Source organism: Stylophora pistillata, chromosome 12, assembly GCF_964205215.1.
Source record: "Stylophora pistillata chromosome 12, jaStyPist1.2, whole genome shotgun sequence".
Lineage (NCBI taxonomy): Eukaryota > Metazoa > Cnidaria > Anthozoa > Scleractinia > Pocilloporidae > Stylophora > Stylophora pistillata.
In genome coordinates, this window is record NC_142530.1 from 7,100,001 (window position 1) to 7,120,138 (window position 20,138).

Here is a 20,138-nt window from a genome sequence, read left to right on the forward strand (position 1 = left end):
GCCATTCTCAAACTACAATATAGATCATTCAATCAGTGGTCTTCCTCGTCGCCAGTTGTAGTATCCCGCCCGGATGGTTCGGATCTAACCAATAACACTCGGATTAAGGTGGCTCAATAGGGTTATGCAAGATCACGAAGGGCGCGCCAGTGACATCAATCGAAAGTTCATATTCTCGTTGTTTTTGCTATTTTTCAAATCAAAGCTACTGAAACATAAAAAACAAGGGCCTAAATTTGCTGTACAACAGTCACCTCTGAAGTCAAGGCTTTTAGTCCCAAATTAAAACTACTCAAATATCACCATTTTTTGACGTCTGTTTGACTTTGATTTCAATTTTCTTCAATTTCCTTCGGTAAAATTTTCTATTATTCTCCGACCTGGTAGAGTCTGACAAGACGAAACTTTTAAAATCGAAAGAAATAGGGGTTGTCAAGGTAGTTTTTTCGCTTTTAACATTTTTGTTGTTTTTTGGCTGAGCGAAAAACTTGTCTTACAAATTTTTCTGATAAATTCACAGCAAGGAAAGTTAAAAGGGTATAACATCTCTGCCAAATTTCAAGGAATTTCACCGAAGGAAATACGAGAAATCTGAGGGGGAACTTTCTATTTTCTCACCTCAAAGTCAATCACGTCATCAGAATAGGAACTCGCCAAGATCGCTATTTGAGCATGCGCGAAATTTCAAACCACGCGGTTTTGTCGAGGACGAATGTGTAAACACGGGCGGTCATTATCTTTGACGTTTTTGTACAAACTGCTTTTGACCTGAAAGTCAGTTGAGAACATATCTTAATTCACTATGCCGCAGAATCCTTGGAAATCTCTTCGAAGTGTTTCAAAATTGCGGAGACTATTCTCGTCGTGTTTGTGACCCTTGGAAGCGATGAGCGACTGGACGATGGCGGTCTCGTCAAAATACACACAAGATCTTTCCGTCCAAATCCTTGGTACAAAATATTTAAATCCTCATATCTTAGGCCACTGCAAGCAATTTTTCGGCAATGCTTTGCTTTATTGGGCTATCCGCATGACCTGGGTTGTACAGCTTTCCTTGAAAAGACAGGAGTCTCTGATGACGGTTGTCAAGATAATAGAGAGCTTAAGCACCAGACGTTCTTGAGGTCACGAACGCCTACCGGAAGTCATTAGAGGACCTATGTACATACTGCGCATGTCATGACGTTCGCGTGGTCACGTCGCAGACGCCAGAACGCCACTTTTCAGGTTGAAGGTAGGACGCCACAAAAATATGCTGTTATCTTGTTTATAGGAGATAAATTATTGACTCAAAACCATAAAAGCTCTTCTGCTTTTCATTAAGTGATTAAAAAACGTTTTCGTAGCGCGTAAAGTGGTTTTTGCGTAATCGATAGATTAAACGGGATTCGACAATGGCAGACAATTTTCTCGCCAAGTCTGAATGAGTTAAGTCATTTGATTTCATGTCCATTTGAATCATCAAATGCAGAACTAAGATTTTTTTAAACCGGGTTTAAGCTTATCACAAATTACTTTGAGCGATGATTTAGAATTAAGACACTTAAACGACATTTAGATACAATAACAAAGTGCAAAATGAGATAGATGATTGTCTTTCTGCATCGGTTGTATTTTGTAACTGCACATTGTATATCGTATGCATCTATGCTAGGTTTTGAGCAACCGACTATAAACATAAGAATAACAAATCTCGCTGTGGTTAACGAATTTAGAAAAAGAGAAATGGTCCTCTAGGCATCCAGATCATGCACTGAAAACTTCATGCTCGTTTGTTCGCATTGTTTACACAACTATGAAGTGGTAAATTTTCAAGTCGCCTAATAAATATGAAAGACGAATTATTCATTCGGTCAAGAGAGTGGGGTAAAGAAACTTATTCCCTTGCCCATTAAGGTCATAACTCTAGCATCTTTTAGCAAAGACATGTTAACTCGGGTAGAAGTCCGTGTCTGAAAAACATCGACTGCTTAACCTTCCTATTTCGCGCCAAGAACGAAGGCCTCGATCCAGTCTTACGCGGCTTCTCTTCCGTTCGTGTTGTCAAGAACGTCTGGTGCTTAAGCTCTCTATTTCAGGTCTTCGGCGGCGTCCTTAACAGAGATTACAGAACTTCTGCTCACCAGCATTTCATCAGACAAAGCCAACCTAGACGAAAGCAAGATTCTTCGAAGAGCGATCACGTCCTCTAGGGCGTCGTGGGCATCAAAGGTGGTTTGAAATAAATGTTCGTAAACAGAACTCTGCCCAGGCTTTGGAAATTTACCTTCTGCGTTTTGGATGGAAGAGTGCTTGCTTTTGATGAGTGATTTCATCAGTGTCAGAGTGTCTGCAAACCGGATGGAACTGATGGAACTGAGCTCCGCGATAAAATTTTCGCCACCGTTTCGAAGAAGTATTGGAATATCAAATGTGGCGGCGTTGTGTCCAGCCAAGATTGTGCAAACAGGCTTTGTGGATCGTGTTGAAGCTGAATCTATGCTGGCCCTCAAAAAAGTTAAGAACTGCTAAGTACTTGCGATAACTCAAAGGCTTCTACTACTCGATTATCTTTGAAAAGTCGGCGGATTCCATGGACAGTTTTAACTGTAAGTTTGTTGACCTTTGACGCGTGAGGATCTGTCTCTGGTTGGTAGAATATAGCATGAGAATTGTTTACCTGACCTATCCACGGCAGTGAGCTGACATACTTCTGCTGATTTTCCCGTTGAATTTGTCTGGATGTCAAATAAAACAAAGTGATAAAATTTACTGTCATCAAATTTTTCCTTTTGAGCTGTGGGTCTCGAAGTGTATTTCGGAATTGCATTTTCGTACTGTTCTTGTTGTTTCGTGACAGCAGCGGTTATATCATAAAGATCAGTGATTGAAAGTTCAGAATTGTTCAACTCCAATGTTGTCGCAGAAGAGTTTAGGCTCAGGCCAATGCCACTTTCATACATGGTACCTTCTTTGCCCTCGTTTTTCGAGGTTTCTGAAATCTGGTGTTTGTAATTGTGATCGACGTCGCTTGAATACAACTGTTGATTTCCTCCGTTTGTCCTTCGAACTTTTCATGTCCATTTTCGTATTATGGTCTACACATAAAAGACCTGGCTCTATGTTAAGTGACGCTGGAGTTTGAGGAATGTACCTGTAACCTAAATTTACTTGAGAGACACTGCAGGACACTCGATAATCATATCTTTCACTTCCCCCGTAAAAGCGAATTTTGGGGTTCTTCGAGCCCACCACACTGTTCATAGACTCGTTACGTTGAGAATTTGCTGCAGGTGCAAGTTTGTTTATAACAATGTCTGTGCTATATTCATCAAAGAGAGATTTCAGGGCTGATTGAAGGCTATCTCCTTGGAGGTCTTTGCCATAGGGAAGATCTCTGTGACAATAATGAGAAGGGTCTTTCTTGTATCGACACCATGTTTCTCTACAACCAGTATGGTCACCAAATGCATGAGGCACAATGCTTTGGATTGCAGATTTCATGTTTGTAGTATCCCCCTTATTTTGTGCAATACAGTATGTAAAGGATTTGACAAGGTAATTTATGACTTTCTGTGACAACACTGAACTGTTGGGGAACTTACTTCGTTGGCTCAAGTTGTATAGGCGTGTTGTAAGGGATCTTTTTATGTGAACTGTATCACTCCATTTTTCCACACCATAGGGTACCTTTTGCTTTAGGGGAGATTCAGTCATTGAATCATCATCCCCAGTGTAAATTGAAAATTTGACATTTGATTTAGTTACCTTATTAAAAAGTTCAACTGCAGCTAAAGGCTCCATTGACTTTGAAGAGCCTGAATGATTTTTTCTGCAGTCGTGGTCATTTGGTTGTTTTCCTGCCTTCTTAGCTTCATCACAGGAGCGGCACATTTTATTTTTTGTTGTGTAGTCAAGGACCTTACCAGTTGAAAGGCCCATGACTGCAGCATGTCCGGTCTTAGAGTTGAAACCTCGCCCCCGTTTCTGCCACCCTATGTCGTAAGAACAGGCAATAGGTACCAAATTGTTCTGGTCAGGCTTGTTACCATTTTCAATTGCCTTCTCTCGTTCAAGGTTTAGGAATTGCTGGCAACTATTTTTTGCTACTAGCTCCATTGCCTTTCCAGCTTCCCTTTCCTGATTTTTAAAAGTTGATGTGTTCAGTGTAGGCACATTGAGGATTGAAAGTAAATTGTTTAAATGGGTGTTGCCCACTCCTGTGTGTAAACAGCCAAGGGCAGCTCTCGTGTTCACATCAAAGGTCAGTGGACCGCGTGCACCAGATCTGTGCTCTTTTGATGTTTTAATGGTGTTTTCCGCATTGCATTGGCTGCATATAACGGTAAACGTGCTTGCCAAGCCACTCTGCTGTTCTTCAATAACATTGCCAAGAGACAAAGGGCCTAGAAATATTGTAAAATACACTGTAAACTAACAGGGAAAAAAGACTCCATCCACAATATTTGTTATGTTCTTTTATACGATAATGGGGTAAAATATGCTATAGTGTAGTTAAAAATAGAGAGAATTTACCGTAATGACGAAATAAGCATTCCTTCAGACCATCTGTAAGGGTTTCTAAATCCACCAGTCTGGATCCTTGTGGCAGGTTCGCCTTCCTCTTAGCTTTATTCTGCTGATGGGAATCAGGGTTAGAGTCAACAGAACAGGTAGGCCGATAATTAGGACAAGCTTGACAGGAAAATCTTACCAAAAATTAAGACTCCCGAATAAAGAAAAATGTGCTGACCTCGCGTGCCCGTGTCATTCGTTTTGCTGGGGGTTCGTCTTCCTTGGATATGTTATCATACTGGAGCTTCCTTTTGGCATTCCGCGTTTTGAACCCTCCGTGTAACCTTTTTATTTTTGTTTCTTTTCTGGTTTCGATCGCTTCCACTTTCCGAAATCGACCTGACCCATTACGGATGTTGTGTAGGCGTTGTGTAAACTTCTGGTCTTTCACTGTCAATATTGTGCTCATTACTGAAAAGTAGCGATGCCGTTTCACTCTCGTCAAGTAAACTTCGCGATTATGTGACAAAAATTGCGCACTCGCGTGAAGCCGCCATGTTTGTTTACATATTTGATGCCAGTTAAAAGCTCGCGCCATTTTCGTACCCATTCTTCGCCCGGCCAAAAAATCCTATTGAGCCACCTTAAACCAACGCACATTAACTTAACAGTTTAATGATTGGACAACGTGTTCTAACAGCAACTCTCGCACGCATGCGCTAATGGGTAATACACTACACCCACGTTTGCATGATTTGAAAGAAAGTCTAAGAGCAACCTAAAGTGAAATAAATGGAGAACAAAAAGACAGAGCACTCTAAGTTTTGACAACCGGATTTAATCAATAACAAATATGTTATTAGATTGAACTAAATGAAATACGGATTTAAAGTTTAAATTCCTGAACTGATTAATGAAGTATGGCTTCAATACCACACGAAGTGGATGAGATTAAGTAATCGTAAGCAAAGTAAAGATTTATCGAACGTTTTCAAGGTGGCATACATTTTCTTTCATTCTGCTTTTCCGTGCCACGTCCTGCAACCTTCAACCAGTAATCAAGCGACTGGCTGATCCCACTTGAAAATATTGATTATCAGAATATGAGCAGCCTAATAATTTGAATGTATCAACAAAGTTGAAATGGTAAATTGGCTACCTTTACGATTATAAAAGCTTACGTTTCGAGCGTTAGCCCTTCGTCGGAGCGAATAGAGGAGTTGTGGGTTGTGTATGCTTTCAAAGGCAGAAAAAGGAGCTACGTGATTGGAGGGAACATGGCAACGAGAAAAACACGAATAAATTAGTGGAATGAAAAGCATTCGTTGATACCTGTGGGATTTAGACTGCTTGTTTGAAAGATGAGCTTTTGTTCAAGAGTTTTCCGGCTTTCCGTGCTACCTAAGTGTAAGGAAAGACCGCAGATTGCCATGTGTTGCTTAGAATGGTTAGGTAAATTAAAATGTCTAGCGACTGGTTTCGATGTGTCTTTGTCATTCCTCTCCACGTCGCGAAGGTGTTCTCGGAATCGGTCACCTAGTCTTCTGCCTGTTTCGCCGACGTAAATCTTTTGCAATGAGTGCAAGTTATGCAATAGATTATATTGGCAGAGGTGCACGTGAAGTGATCGGTGATCTTAATGGATCGTTTGTTTTCCGAAGCGAAACAGAAATTAAACAAACATGTTTATTCGTTACACGATAAACGGTAAACACGGTAAATACCAACGACCGCCAAACAAATTGCCACTCCTGAAAACTCAAAACTTTCAGCTCCTCAAAAAAAAACTTGAACACGTCGAAAAAAAGTCCGCGTGATTTGCTGACGACATTTAACTTACATAATCTCAAAGCACGCGCACGCGAGTCGCGCGCGCACAAGTTCGGTAAAGTCTCCCTAGATACTAAGTCCAGTCCATAGAATAAACACTAGCCATTGTTCATGTTTGTGTGACAGATTTTCTCATTCAAGTCTACAGCTTTGATAATTGACCAGAACAAAGATATGAAGTAGAATAATTGTTGTTTCTATATCTTCTACAAACTTTTGAGCAGAAGCCCCATAAATGGCAGAGAAAGGAGCAGGCAATAAATCTATGGATACCACAGTAGCTCAGCTGAGTGATTTCATCTGCTCCTCGGCTGCTGACTTTGAGCGTCACCTTTGTCAATTCATTTCATCTGGCAGCCGTGAGATAACTTTCCTTTTGGGTGGCAAGACAGGCCTTGGAAAATCTCACCTGACAAATGCGCTAATCGGAGAGGAGCTTGCAGAAGAAGGAGAGGAACTTGACCCACAAACCGATGATGTAAGTCATTTTCTCGCCGGCTATCAGCATACCTTAACGCATAGCTAAGCTGAACGGAACACAACGCGCAATTTTTAATTTTTTTTTAGATTTGGCCATTCACAATCTTATTGTGTATTTAATCCTAAACCATCTCTGATCCCTATATATGGTTTACTCTTGTCTCAACTTCCTCAAAGATTATCATTGCATGCTTGCTCCAAATGACTATGGCCTATGGTGTCTCTATGGGTATGTGACTCTTACTAGAAATTCTAATTGCTCAAACCAGTTCATCCATCAGCTAGACCTCGATCTTTCTTAATGAAAAATTTCAAAATTTTAATTCAGCTTTTCCCTTTTGATGGAAATAAAATTCATGCATGTGTCTCCAGAACCTGCTATGTCAGACACGGTCACGTGGAACTTATGCAATCCATGATGGCATGGGTTGAACAAAATTAAAGATAAGGTGAATAACGCACGATGTCAATTGTGCAATAGAGAAACAAACACTGCAGGATGTAAGGCAAAATTGGGACACATCGTAATGTCAGGTTGGGAGGGGGGGGGGGAGGTGTGGAGAGAGACCCTTAAATACTGAAATAGGAGCCTGAAGGCGTCAGCGGTAGGAGTATCAGTTTCCCCTCACCACTGTGGCCTTGTCATCTTTGTATAAGCGTTTTCGTCCCTTCAAAAACGCCAACATTCCAGTATGCAATGAAACGATGGGGTTGGTGCTAAATTCAACTATGCAATAATTAATAAAATCAAACTCGTCCTTTGCTGTAAGAGAATTTGATTTTTGTTTCCAGGTGACACGATATGATTTTGTAAAGAATGGTGTGAAGATGACTGTCTTCGATACTCCAGGATTGGCAGATGGTACAGGTAACGATGAAAAATACCTGAAGCAAATCAAGAAAAAAGTCAAAGCTGTTGATCTTTTCCTCTTCTGCTTCGACATGACCTCTACCAGATTTCGTGACGACGACGTTTCGACAATCAGGAAGCTCACAAGGACGTTTGGTAGAAGTTTATGGGATCACGCTCTGGTGGTGTTGACCTTTGCCAACAATGTTCAACCGTCAAAGGACGGTGTCACCGAGAAAGATTTCTTCCAAAAACGAATACTTCTTTTTCAGGATAAGATCTGCGAAATGCTCAGTAAGGAAGAAGTTCACGAGAATACCCTGGATAATTTATCGTTCTTACCAGCTGGAGAATGTATGAGGCCAACACTCCCTGACAGAGAAAACTGGTTGACAGCATTTTGGATTGAGGCATTCAAACGTAGCAAGGGAAGTGCAAAACCTGCTTTGCTAACTGCAAACATCGATCGCATGACAATTTCCTTTGGAGGAGATTTATCAGATCTTACATCGGAAACACACCAGGGTGGAAGAGAATGCTCTAAAGAGGAAACGTTTTCCGTTCAAGGCAGCCTGGGAAAGGGTTCGCCAGTATTATCAAGGCGCAATGGAATACGTTATCGAAAAATGCTTGGAAGAATAAAAGCAAAACAAATGTCACCTACGACCATAAGCAACAGTGATACTTCGGTTGACGACGACCATGATAGCGAATCGATTCTTCGAAGAGAATCGGCGTTAGTTTTAAATGAAGTCGAAGAACGATTTCAAGCACGGATGCGAAAAAGGAACGTCCAAGAGCCTAGAGATGAAAAAAGTTTTGGAGAAAAATATCTACAAAATAGCTACGGCAAATGTGCAAGTAGTTTCGGTTACGATATTGACGATAACAATCTGGGACAGTCTGGTCGGACATCTACCACCAAGCTGGAAACAGAAAGACAAACAAAAAGCCCCCACTATTACGAAAAGGCATATTCCCTTCCTCCGTGTTACGATGAAGCTGTAAGAAATCCAGTGCATCTCCCAATGGATGAGTCCTGTTTACAAGACCTGTTTACAGAAATAGCAAAAGAAGCTTTACACAACCATAAACCTGGCAACAACGCTGGAGCGAGAGGTAGTCAGTCCAGTATGGTAAAAATTTACGTGAGATTGTTTAGGAAGACCATAGAGTTAATAAAACGTCTTCTCCGTGGAGAGCAAAACCGAAAAACTGAAATGTAGGAGGACTTGCACGTAAAAAATGGTAAAAATATTAGAAGAGGTGAGCATTGATCGTTCGCAAAGATGTTCAACTTTTTGAAATGTTGTCACTGCCGATTTCGTCGAAACTTTGGCACTCGAAACGTTGCGACTGCTTCCTCTGATCAGATTGACATGTAATCAAAAGCAAGTTTAGCATTTAAAACTTAGAGCTGGTAGAATTAACTTGCTTCAGTATAAAAAAAAATTACTTCGTGGATGGATAATCCGAAATATGACAGAAATCATGATAAAAATGAAAAAAAAAAAAAAAAATTGATGAAGAAAGGTGCCCATCATAAGTTGAGACCTGGTTCTTGACTTACTTCTTGGGAAAGTTTAGCAGCAAAAACAGCCAATAACCTCTGGTCGGCTGATTTATCTTACAAGTATTAACTAAAATATAAATCTGCTTGCCGTTGATTTACGATTTACACTACAACCAAACATTCCATCGCTTTATGGTCTGAAATACACAAAACTTATTTTACTCTTACGCCAGATGATGACCCAGTTTTCTTGGCCATGGCACGATTTATCCTTGTAAAGACACCCTTAATCGAAATTGAATCGCTGAATAATTGGATTTCTTTCACAAACGCGTACTGTATTTGGGAAATTAATTGTTTAAAAAGGTCATCGCCTGCATTCTTATTTATCTCTGTGTTCATCTCTTCAAAACCTATGTAACACCAAAATGTCCTCCCTTCCGCCCCTCTTGACTTTCATAATTGGACTTGGAAAACAAAAATTTAATTTCCTAAGGGTACAGGCCTAAAACAATTAATTCCAAGAGCTGGCTACGCCCCTACTTTTATCGTTACTAACGTAATGACCAATATTATAAATGCTTAAATCTGCTGGTAGATTACTTAGCGCTTACACAAGTGTGTGAATGAATTACAGTGTATAAAATAGTAAGACTAAGAACGATTTCAACGTAGCAAAAGATTTTTGATCGTTTAACTTTAGAAAGTTCCTATATCTGAAAGGATAATTATTTGTGTTTGATAGAAACAGATGCAACCAATAACAACGGAAGAGAATGTAGTATGGTCTTTTTCTAAATAGAAAAGGTGTTACCAAACATTTTAACCAGAAACCTCTTTTACTAAGGAGGTTTTTTTCTAAATCAGAAAATAAATTCATGAGGTGTGCTAAGGATGTGCATATGTCTTCAAGGCCTATCATACGACTTCATTCCATTTAAAATTACTGGAAAACTCCGCCATCCCTCGTGAAAAAAGGCTGCACCGACAAACCAAACAGTGTGAACCACGGGTCAATGTGTGCTATCGTAAGGTTATCTTATTTTCTAGGAACGCGATATAACTTCGCGCTGTCATTCATTAAAAATTCAAAGTTAGCAACACTACTCTAGCTCTCAAGCAAAAGTCGTTATTAGTTCGTCCAAGAACAGTATACCTTTGAGTTGGGGTGCTTCTCAATTACAACTTGAAATCGAGGCATGAATTTGTCAGGTCTCTTGGTTGTTTTTTCTCATCATTGATTTACACTCATAACACAAGAGAGACATTGATTGCTTATACAACGCGCTATAATCAAGGCATTAGAACAAGACCGTGACCGCAAGTAGTGATAACGAGAAATTGCCATATCTTTTCTTGTCATGAAATGACTAGCTTGCAAGCCCAAAGGCCACTTCAGCTTTTGTTTGCGTGAAAGAGTAATTTACCGTATGAAAACAGGTGACGGGAATAAAGAGATACTGCGTTGACAAAACACTAAATTCTCATTGGGAATTTAGTATGAAAGCTCTCTTAGATCAACTTTTTCCAAAAACTATGACAGAAGTTTGTTAGTAAGAAAAAAGAAAAAAAAAAACAGAACACACCAAATTCATTAAGTAAAGAACTTGCTTACTCACTTTTGAGGTAAGTAAATCAATTTTATATTCCGAGGGAAAACTAAAGAAAGTTCCGGCCATTCTGGGGATTGAGACTACGAGCCTATGTTTCCTTGAGTGCTGGAGTCACCTGAGGGGTTGAATGAAAAAGGTGGCTACGGCGTCATTCTTCCTCAAACATAAATTAACTTTTAAAGCAGAACTTGATCACAGCCTTACCACTTCAAGACTTTGTCTTTAACACTACTCCATGTCACTTAGCGTTACTTTTCTACATTACGGGTAAACAAAAGTTTCCGTTTATGTCGATAAAGAACAGTGCAAAGAAAAAACTGACATTGAACTAAATGAGGATTTTAGAAATTTCAATGCGAATAACAAAAAAAAAAAAAAGTAGAAATTTGTGAAAATATTTTCCAACGGAGTATAGCCTAAAGTTGAAAAGGTATTTCATGTTTTGAAAATTTTGTATGATATTTGTTAGTTGTTATCTATTTTTTTGAGATGAATATTTTATGATGACTGATATGCAAATGCACGGATGTTTAATAGTATTACCCCGCAGGATAAAATGAGAGACAAAAGTACAAAGACAAGTGTTATTTGTCTTGACCAATCGCCTCGTAGACAGTCAAATCGTCTCGCTCAAACATCATCTTTTTTTAAACAGGCTTCCACAATCAGACAGATTGACATAATCTAGCAATGGCAGAGAAAGAACTTCAGGGGAAAGTAGAAAGCGGATCCAAAAATCCAACAAAGCAGGCCTGTGAGGTGATATTTGGGAAAGGAAATCTCGAATATCAAATAGAACAATTTGTTAAGTCAGGTGGTCGAAGTGTTCAAATTCTTTTGAGTGGTAAGACAGGTGTGGGAAAGTCTGCCTTAACTAATGCACCCATCGGAAAAGAACTAGCCAGGGAAGGGGAAAATTTGGATGCAATTACAGATGAGGTAAGTGAATCAAAAAGTGTTATAAACTTATACCAGAATAAGATCCAAAAACCAACGTTGTTAAAAGAGAAATCATAAAGTTTGCCGTCGAAAAAGCGACAGCAACAAAGAGAAAAAATATTCCAAGTAAAGTACAGTGATCTAAACATATCAAATAGTGTAAGGACGACAAATTTTACGGTTTTTCCAACGGTAAAAAGCGCTGGTATCAATTTCTTGAATTATCTGGCATATTATCCATTTAAACGCTAGTCTGCGGGCATGATCTCATTGGCACCGCGAAATGAGCGGCAAAGTTTCGAGCCAGCGAACAATGTGAAAGCGGTCTGAGAAGGTGATGTCAGTGGCCAGGTCCCTCACTTGCAGATTTCGCCGCTGGTGCCGCAGCGCTAGTGATTTTCTGCTCTCAGGGTACTTGATCTATTGCTGGGCTAGTTGTGTTCATTGCTACATCTCTTAATGGTGCGTCTGCTTTTAATATTCTCTAGGTAACAGGATATCTGTTTGAAATAAACAACGTCACCATTACGATTTTCGACACCCCGGGGCTGGCAGATGGAAAAGGTAAAGACGAGGAGTATCTGAGGAAAATAAAGCAGCAGGATATCGAGTTTGACGTGTTCTTGTTCCTTATTGAAATGAATACCATAAGATTCCGCAACGACGACTTGGAGACAATGAAAAAGTTGACGGAAATATTGGGGCGGCGGGTTTGGAAAAACGCCGTGGTGGTTCTAACTTTCGCCAACGAAGTTCGCCCAATATCAACCAAGAAGGAAAAAGGGGTCTCTGAGAAGCAATTTTTCAAAGACCGCTTTCTGGATTTTAAGAAGAAGATGAAAGATGTCTTGAAAGCGCTTGACGTGAGTGAAGACACCGTTGATAATGTGCCAGTGGTGCCAGCTGGGGTCTTGTATGAGCCACGACTTCCAGACAGGGACAACTGGCTGACAGCAGTGTGGGTTACGGTGTTTAAACGCCTCAACAGAAATGCAAAGGCTCCATTTTTGCTTGCAAATGTCGACCGCTTCTCATTTTCACATCTGTCGCCTGCCAACGAGAACAAGCTAGAAAGTCCCTGGAGTGCAAGATCTCGGGGTCCAGATCCCGAGGAAATGCAAGCAGTAAGAGGAATAAGGAAAAAGATGCAAGATATCTCATTTGAGAAACAGTTGATGGGGTGCATTCAGAAGCCACGAAAATATGATGAGTTTGGTAACAAGAGCACTATTCAGGAAGATGAAGCTGTATGTGTTTCCTCTATCGAAATGGACGAGGAATCCTCCAAACACATCGTGTACGAGTTGGTAGGAGAAGATGATGGAAGTCTCATGGGGTGTTTCGTCAACTCTACGTTTGAGTTCGTCTACCAAAATTTCTTTGGTGGGATCATAAAATTCCTCAAGAGAAATTACTGAAGTATAAACGCCCAGGAAACAGCCAATTTGAACTTTGTGAGTCGTGCATCTAGAGACTTTGGGTAATAATATATACTTATTAGCCTTAAATTCAGCCATCATATGCATCTGTCTTCTTTGACGAGAAGGTCAAAGCAAAATACTTTTTGTTTCAAGTACACTTTCCGACATGAATTGTTTTGGAAAATCTCGATGATTTGCTCCAATATATTCTTATCGTAGGCTAGTAATAAGGATCGCTTGATAAGACGAAAAACTGCAACCTTTTTAGCTTTGAAAAAAACAGGGTAGATATAAAAGGAGGCACTATTAACTATTGATTAGTTTAACTTTTCAAATTGTGACCAATAAGGAAAAAAAAACTGTTCCGATACATTAAAATTTTTGAGGTAAGATGTAATGGAAAATTAATATTCCTTTGAGACTATGATTGTAGAATCGTCAATTTTGTATCTATCCCTACAGTGACCATAGTGCAACTTTTTGTCTCCAAAACTAGATCTGAGAAAACTTTCTTTTTTTTAGTCACAGAATTTCAAGGTACACGAATAAACTAAATAAAAGCTGCGTTTTAATGACTGTGTAAGGGTTAAACTCAATCCAGGCCTAAACTCAATCAGTACAGTGACGCCTCCCCGGAACCCCTCCCCACTCGTTCGTCAACTGCTGACCGCGTTAAATCAGTGCAGGGTCTGTGCACTAGTTTCTCCTGTTACGCACTAAAATGCTTTGTAGTTTAATCTCTTTCATTGCTGAGGTAACTCACACTGCCTTCGTCCGAGACCATTAGAGATGACGGGTGGGACTGTTAGACAAATACACGAAAGACTTTGAGACTGAACCCTACAATTACAGGAACAAACGAGCATTTGTCTTATCTTTCAAGGTAGGTTAAATAAAGTTATTTGTTCAATTTTCCGATAGATATCTTTGAGTACATCACAAGCATCCAGGGTTGTAAGAGAAATTTCGCAGAGATACGATATGCAGTGCGTTATGAGAGCTTTACAAGCACATGCGCTGTCGCCAGTTTATTCAGATCTGTAGAATCTTTCGATACGACCGACGATGAAATCTGGTTAACATTTGTTCGAAACTTCATTGTTTGTCGCCGTTGCGAACTAAATATCACTGATTACAATTGTAACCTTGTTAAAGTACTCTGCGAGATCCACTTTAGAAGGAGTTCGATCCGGTTTCCAGTCGAAAATTGACTGAGCACGAACTAGTTTTGCGGGATCATCAATAGAAAGAAGTTTTTGACGGGATTTGAACAGTTTTAGACAAATCGTCGTTATATAAATTGCCGTAAGATGTTTGTTCTTTTTCTAAGAATCCTCCCGTTCTTTTCTCGATAACATTGTTGTTTTATAAACTAATTAACGACTGACGCACAAGGTTACCAAAAAAATCCTATAGAAAAAAATAAATATTCACATAAATTCAGCATCCTATGATCACAAAAATAGCCTGTTTGTATAATTTCATGGGAAAACTGAGAGCATTGTTAAAGCGAACTAAGGTTCCACGAATACTCCTGACCATATTTCTCGGTATCAGCGTTGTTTGATCAACTGCTTAACAACTGACATAGAACATAACCTACAAAATGTCTTGTGGTCACAATAATAGCCTGTTTTTTTAATTCGAAAGAAATTTTAGGTACAACACAAATGTAGTGTATAAATTTTTTATCGCTGTAAACACTTTTTGTTAATTTTTGATTAAATCTTAACTTGTATTGATGGCGAATTGTATTTTTAATAGTATTTTTATGAGCTGATCACCGGTTTATACCAGCGTTTTTTTATGTTGAATTCACTGATCGGTTTTATCAGTTTAAATAAAGCTTTTAGTATTGTTATTACTCTTAGAGCGAAGTAAGGTTCCAAGAATCAATCGCGTCCTTTTCTCGATAACAGCCTTGTTTGATAACCGGCTAACAGATAAGGCTGTTACCAATAACTACGGACCGCGTTAAATGCAAGGCCTGTGCATAATTTCTCCTGTTATGCACTTCAATGCACTTTTGTCTAATTTATTGCTAGGGTAACTCACACTGCCTTTGTCCGAGACCGTGTGAGATACCAGTGTGATTGTCAGACAAATTCGCGAAAGACTTTAAGACTGAAACCTACAAATAAAGGAACAAACGAGCATTCGTCTTATCTTTCAAGGTAGGTTAAATAGATTTACTTATACAATTTGCTAATAGCTATCTTGCAATGCATCACAGGCATTCAGCGTTGTTAGTTAAGAGAAATTCTACAAAGGTATGCTATGCAGCGCGTCACGAGAGTTTCATAAGCACATGCCGTCGTTTATTTTGTAGAATCTTTTGATTCGTCCGGGGATGAGATCTGATTTACATACCGTTCGAAACTTCAATAGTTGTCGCCGTTACGAACCATATATCGCTAATTGTTATAAATAAAACGCAGCGAGATCCATGTAAGGAGTAGCTCGAGACTATTTCTAGGCGAGTATGGACTACCATGATTGATAGCACGAACTACTTTTGCACATCAAGAAAAAGAAGTTAACAGGATTTGAAAAGTTTAAACCCTATTCCAAAACATATTTCAGACAAATCGTCGTTCGATAAATTGCCGCAAGATTTGGTAAGAGTACCATATAACCCCATACATTAATTATGCATTCAGACTAGTAGACTTTGTTTTTAAAGTTTTGTCGTGAAAGACAAAGAAGTGGAATGCATAATTAATGTATGGGGTTATATGGTGCTCTTTCCTAAGATTTTTGTTCTTTTTCCAAGAATCCCCAAGTCCTTTTCTCAATAACACTGTTGTTTAATAAACTGATTAACAACTGACGCACAAGGTTACCAACAAAATCTCTAACAGATTAAAAAAATGCTGACCAAAATTCAGCGCCTCATGGTCACAACAATAGCCTGTTTGTATAATATTTAATGAAAAAGCAAGAGCCCTCTTTGAGCGAATTAGGGTTCCAAGAATGCTCGCGTCCTTTTCTCGATACCATCGATGTTTGATATACTGATTAACGACTGATGCACAGTCGAACCTCGATTATCCGGACTCATTGGGACTAAACGAAATAGTCCGGATAATCGAGGGTCCAGATAATCGAGAACACGAATATTAATGGGGCATAGAAAGCTTTGTCGAGCTGTTCATTATGTGCAACCCCATAGCGGTTTACGCTTCAGTCCTTCGCTGTTCTCTAATTAAGTTGTCGGCAAACTTTATGATCTTTTCTTTGTTCTTGTTGATACTCAGATATCTGCTGCTTACTAATGCCATATTCAACTAACATATTGGCTCCTTTTTCTCCTTTCTCTAATCGCGAAATTATAGACTGTTCATCTTTTATGGAAAGAATGGATCGCTTACGCCCCAAGGGCATTGTGATCGTGAATAACAGTCGCGACGCTGTGTAGCTTGTTTATCTTGCTTACCACGCCGAACGAGCCAACAGAACGTGAAATCTCACTTAATTATAAAGATATCGACCAAAATTCAGCGTCTCGGGATCACAAAAATAGCCTTTTAATATAATTTGAGAGAAAAAAATGAGCATTCTTAGAGTGAACTAAGGTTCCAAGAATCCTCGCGTCCTTTCCTCGATAAAAGCGTTGTTTGATAAACTGGTGAACGACTGACATACAAATTTACCTACAAAATCCAACAGATTATAAAAATTTTGGCTAGAACTCAGCGTCTTACGGTCACAAAATTAGCCTGTTTGTATTATTTGAAAGAAATACTAAGCACTCTTACGGCGAACTTAGGTTCCAAGAATCCTCGTGTCCTTTTCTCGATAACAGCACTGTTTGATAACCAGCTGACAGATAAGGTTACCAACAAAAGCCAACGAATGCCAAAATATTTACCAAAGCTGGGCTTGTAGGGTCACAAAAGCTATAGCTTGTTTGCATAATTTGATAGAAAAACTCAGAACACTCTTTAAACGAAATAAAGTTCCAAGAATCCTCGCTTCAGTTTTCTCATTAACAGCTTTATATGATATATGTCTGACAGATAAGGTTACCAACAAAAGCCAACGGATTACCAAAATACCTGAATAAAACTCAGCGTCTTATGGTCACGAAATAGCCTACGTTTGCATGATTTGAAAGAAAGTCTAAGAGCAACCTAAAGTGAAATAAATGGAGAACAAAAAGACAGAGCACTCTAAGTTTTGACAAACGGATTTAATCAATAACAAATATGTTATTAGATTGAACTAAATGAAATACGGATTTAAAGTTTGAATTCCTGAACTGATTAATGAAGTATGGCTTCAATACCACACGAAGTGGATGAGATTAAGTAATCGTAAGCAAAGTAAAGATTTATCGAACGTTTTCAAGGTGGCATAAATTTTCTTTCATTCTGCTTTTCTGTGCCAAGTCCTGCAACCTTCAACCAGTAATCAAGCGACTGGCTGATCCCACTTGAAAATTTTGATTATCAGAATATGAGTAGCCTAATAATTTGAATGTATCAACAAAGTTGAAATGGTAAATTGGCTACCGTTACGATTATAAAAGCTTACGTTTCGAGCGTTAGCCCTTCGTCGGAGCGAACAGAGGAATTGTGGGTTGTGTGTGCTTTTAAAAGCAGAAAAAGGAGCTACGTGATTGGAGGGAACATGGCAACGAGAAAAACACGAATAAATTAGTGGAATGAAAAGCATTCGTTGATACCTGTGGGATTTAGACTGCTGGTTTGAAAGATGAGCTTTTGTTCAAGAGTTTTCCGGCTTTCCGTGCTACCTAAGTGTAAGGAAAGATCGCAGATTGCCATGTGTTGCTTAGAATGGTTAGGTAAATTAAAATGTCTAGCGACTGGTTTCGATGTGTCTTTGTCATTCCTCTCCACGTCGCGAAGGTGTTCTCGGAATCGGTCACCTAGTCTTCTGCCTTTTTCGCCGACGTAAATCTTTTGCAATAAGTGCAAGTTATGCAATAGATTACATTGGCAGAGGTGTACGTGAAGTGATCGGTGATCTTAATGGATCGTTTGGGTCGCGATATTTTCTCAGTGTTGTGAATTAAAGGACACGTTTTGCATCGTGCACGAGCGCATTTAAAAGTGCTTGGTTGGTCATTAGTCTGAAAAGAACTTCTGACCAAAAAATTGCCTATGTTTTTGTCGCGTTTGAATGAAATGAGCGGAGGCTGCGAAAAGATAGTGCTTGTCTCTGGATCGTTTTGAAGTAGTTTAACGTTTTTAAGAATGATGAATTTAACTGAGTAGTTGTGAGGGTGAAACGTGAGAGTGAATGGAATGCGGTCGGAATCTTCCTTATGCGATGTTTGTAGTGCTGAATGTCGATCGATAAGTTGGGCGCGGTGGTAACCCGCTTGAACGACAGAATCAGGGTAACCACGTTTATCGAAAAACTGGCTCATTGACTCTGATTTGTGGTGGAAATCAGTATCATCACTACATAAACGACGAAGTCTTAGAAACTGAGAAAAAGGAATGGAATTCTTAACTTGAGATGGACGCGAAGACGAATACAAAAAGTAATTATGCGAGTCTGTAGGTTTGTAATACACACTAGTGCATAAACCGTTGCCTTCAATTGAAACTTTGATGTCTAAAAAGGATAAAGAATTGTCAGAAATTTCCCAGGTATATTTCAGAGCCGGGTGAAAAGAATTGACTGCGGTTATGAATTGAGTCAGCTCCTCTCTGGTATTGGAGGTGGCGCCGATACAGTCGTCGATGTAGCGACCGTATAGTTCAGGTTTGGAGCCGTTGTATTGGCTGGAAAATTGGTGTTCGACAAAACCTACAAAAAGATTGGCATAGCTAGGTCCCATTTTGGTACCCATGGCTACACCATTGGTTTGTTTGAAAAAGTTGTCCCCGAATGAAAAACAATTGAGTGCGGAGCACTAGTTCGGCTAAGCGTAGAAGTGTTTCAGATTTAGGTTCCTTAACAGTACGTTGATCAAAAAATTGTTTAAGGGCCAGAAGACCTTCGCCACTAGGAATGACAGTGTAAAGAGACGTAATATACATGGTGAAAAGAAGTTTCTTTTGGCCAAGGAAATTAAAGTCGCGAAAAATTTGAAGAGCGTTTTGGCTGTCTTTAATATATGATGGTAAAGTTTTGACGATGGGAGCCATAATTTTGTCTAGATAGCTGGAGATAAGTTCGGTATGGCAACTGCAAGCCGAGACAATGGGCCGACCCGGGTTGTTAGGTTTGTGAATAAAAGGTAAAAAGTAAATGCAAGAAGTTCTAGGAGTGATGAGATTTTTTGCTGTGGCCGGCAATTCTTGTTTAGTTATGAGTTGGTTGATCGTATTCTTGACGGTGTTGTTATTGTTGGCAGTGAGGTCTTTGTCGACCTTTTGATAAAAAGAGGTGTCAGAAAGTTGCCGCAAGGCTTGTTTTTGGTAGAGGTCGGTGCGCCAAACAACGACTGAGCCGCCCTTATCGGCCGTTTTGATAACTATGTCTTTGCGTTTTCTAAGGCTTTTTAGAGCCGACCACTCTTCAGAGAAGAGATTGGAAAATTTGGTAATGCGATTGAAATTAAGTTTGTTGATATCGTGGCGACATTTTTTGATAGAAAAGTCTAATGATGCGAACTGACCCTCCGGAGGAGTCCATTTAGACTTTCGAGTCTAAAGTGTTTCAAAAGTGTCTTTGTTCGAGGTGTTAGAATCATCCTCTTTGTCGTGAAAAAAGGCTTTTAATTGAACGCGGCGAAGGAATTTTTCTACGTCTTGTTTAATTGGGAATTCGTCCGTTGTTTTAGAAATGGGGACGAAATTTAAGCCCTTACTAAGCACGGATTTTTCTGAATCGGAAAGTGAGAGGTTTTCTGGAATGGTAACTACAGTTTTGAGTAGCCTAAGTATGATTTCTTGTTTATGCTTAATAAGCTGAACTTTCGTCTTTTCAAGTAATGATTCACCATTATTTTAACAAATCAATTCGTTAAAGGCAGTGACACGAATGAAGTGCGCGTGATTGAAACTCCCTTGATAATCCAA

General features: G+C 39.4%; 2 protein-coding genes across 4 annotated transcripts in view; both read left to right on the top strand.

Moving 5' to 3' along the window:
• The window catches only part of LOC148718590 (uncharacterized), a 33,877-nt gene extending 22,345 nt beyond the window's left edge, over positions 1-11,532 (top strand). Inside the window, exons 2-4 of one of the 2 annotated variants that reach the window (XM_088740384.1) lie at positions 6,549-6,802; positions 7,597-8,920; positions 11,436-11,532. In XM_088740384.1, coding sequence (XP_088596510.1) covers positions 6,560-6,802; positions 7,597-8,880 — 1,527 coding nt within the window. In that variant the 5' untranslated portion in view covers positions 6,549-6,559 and the 3' untranslated portion in view covers positions 8,881-8,920; positions 11,436-11,532. Of the gene's footprint in view, positions 1-6,548; positions 6,803-7,596; positions 10,061-11,435 lie in introns of those variants that run through there. The other variant, XM_088740383.1, reaches the window with a different exon arrangement.
• Positions 11,533-13,869: 2,337 nt separating this feature from the next.
• Positions 13,870-20,138, top strand: part of LOC148718592 (uncharacterized) — a 40,045-nt gene continuing 33,776 nt past the window's right edge. Inside the window, exons 1-2 of one of the 2 annotated variants that reach the window (XM_088740709.1) lie at positions 13,896-14,023; positions 15,186-15,314. The gene's annotated coding sequence lies outside the window, so the exon portion shown is untranslated. Of the gene's footprint in view, positions 14,024-15,185; positions 15,315-20,138 lie in introns of both variants that reach the window. The other variant, XM_088740710.1, reaches the window with a different exon arrangement.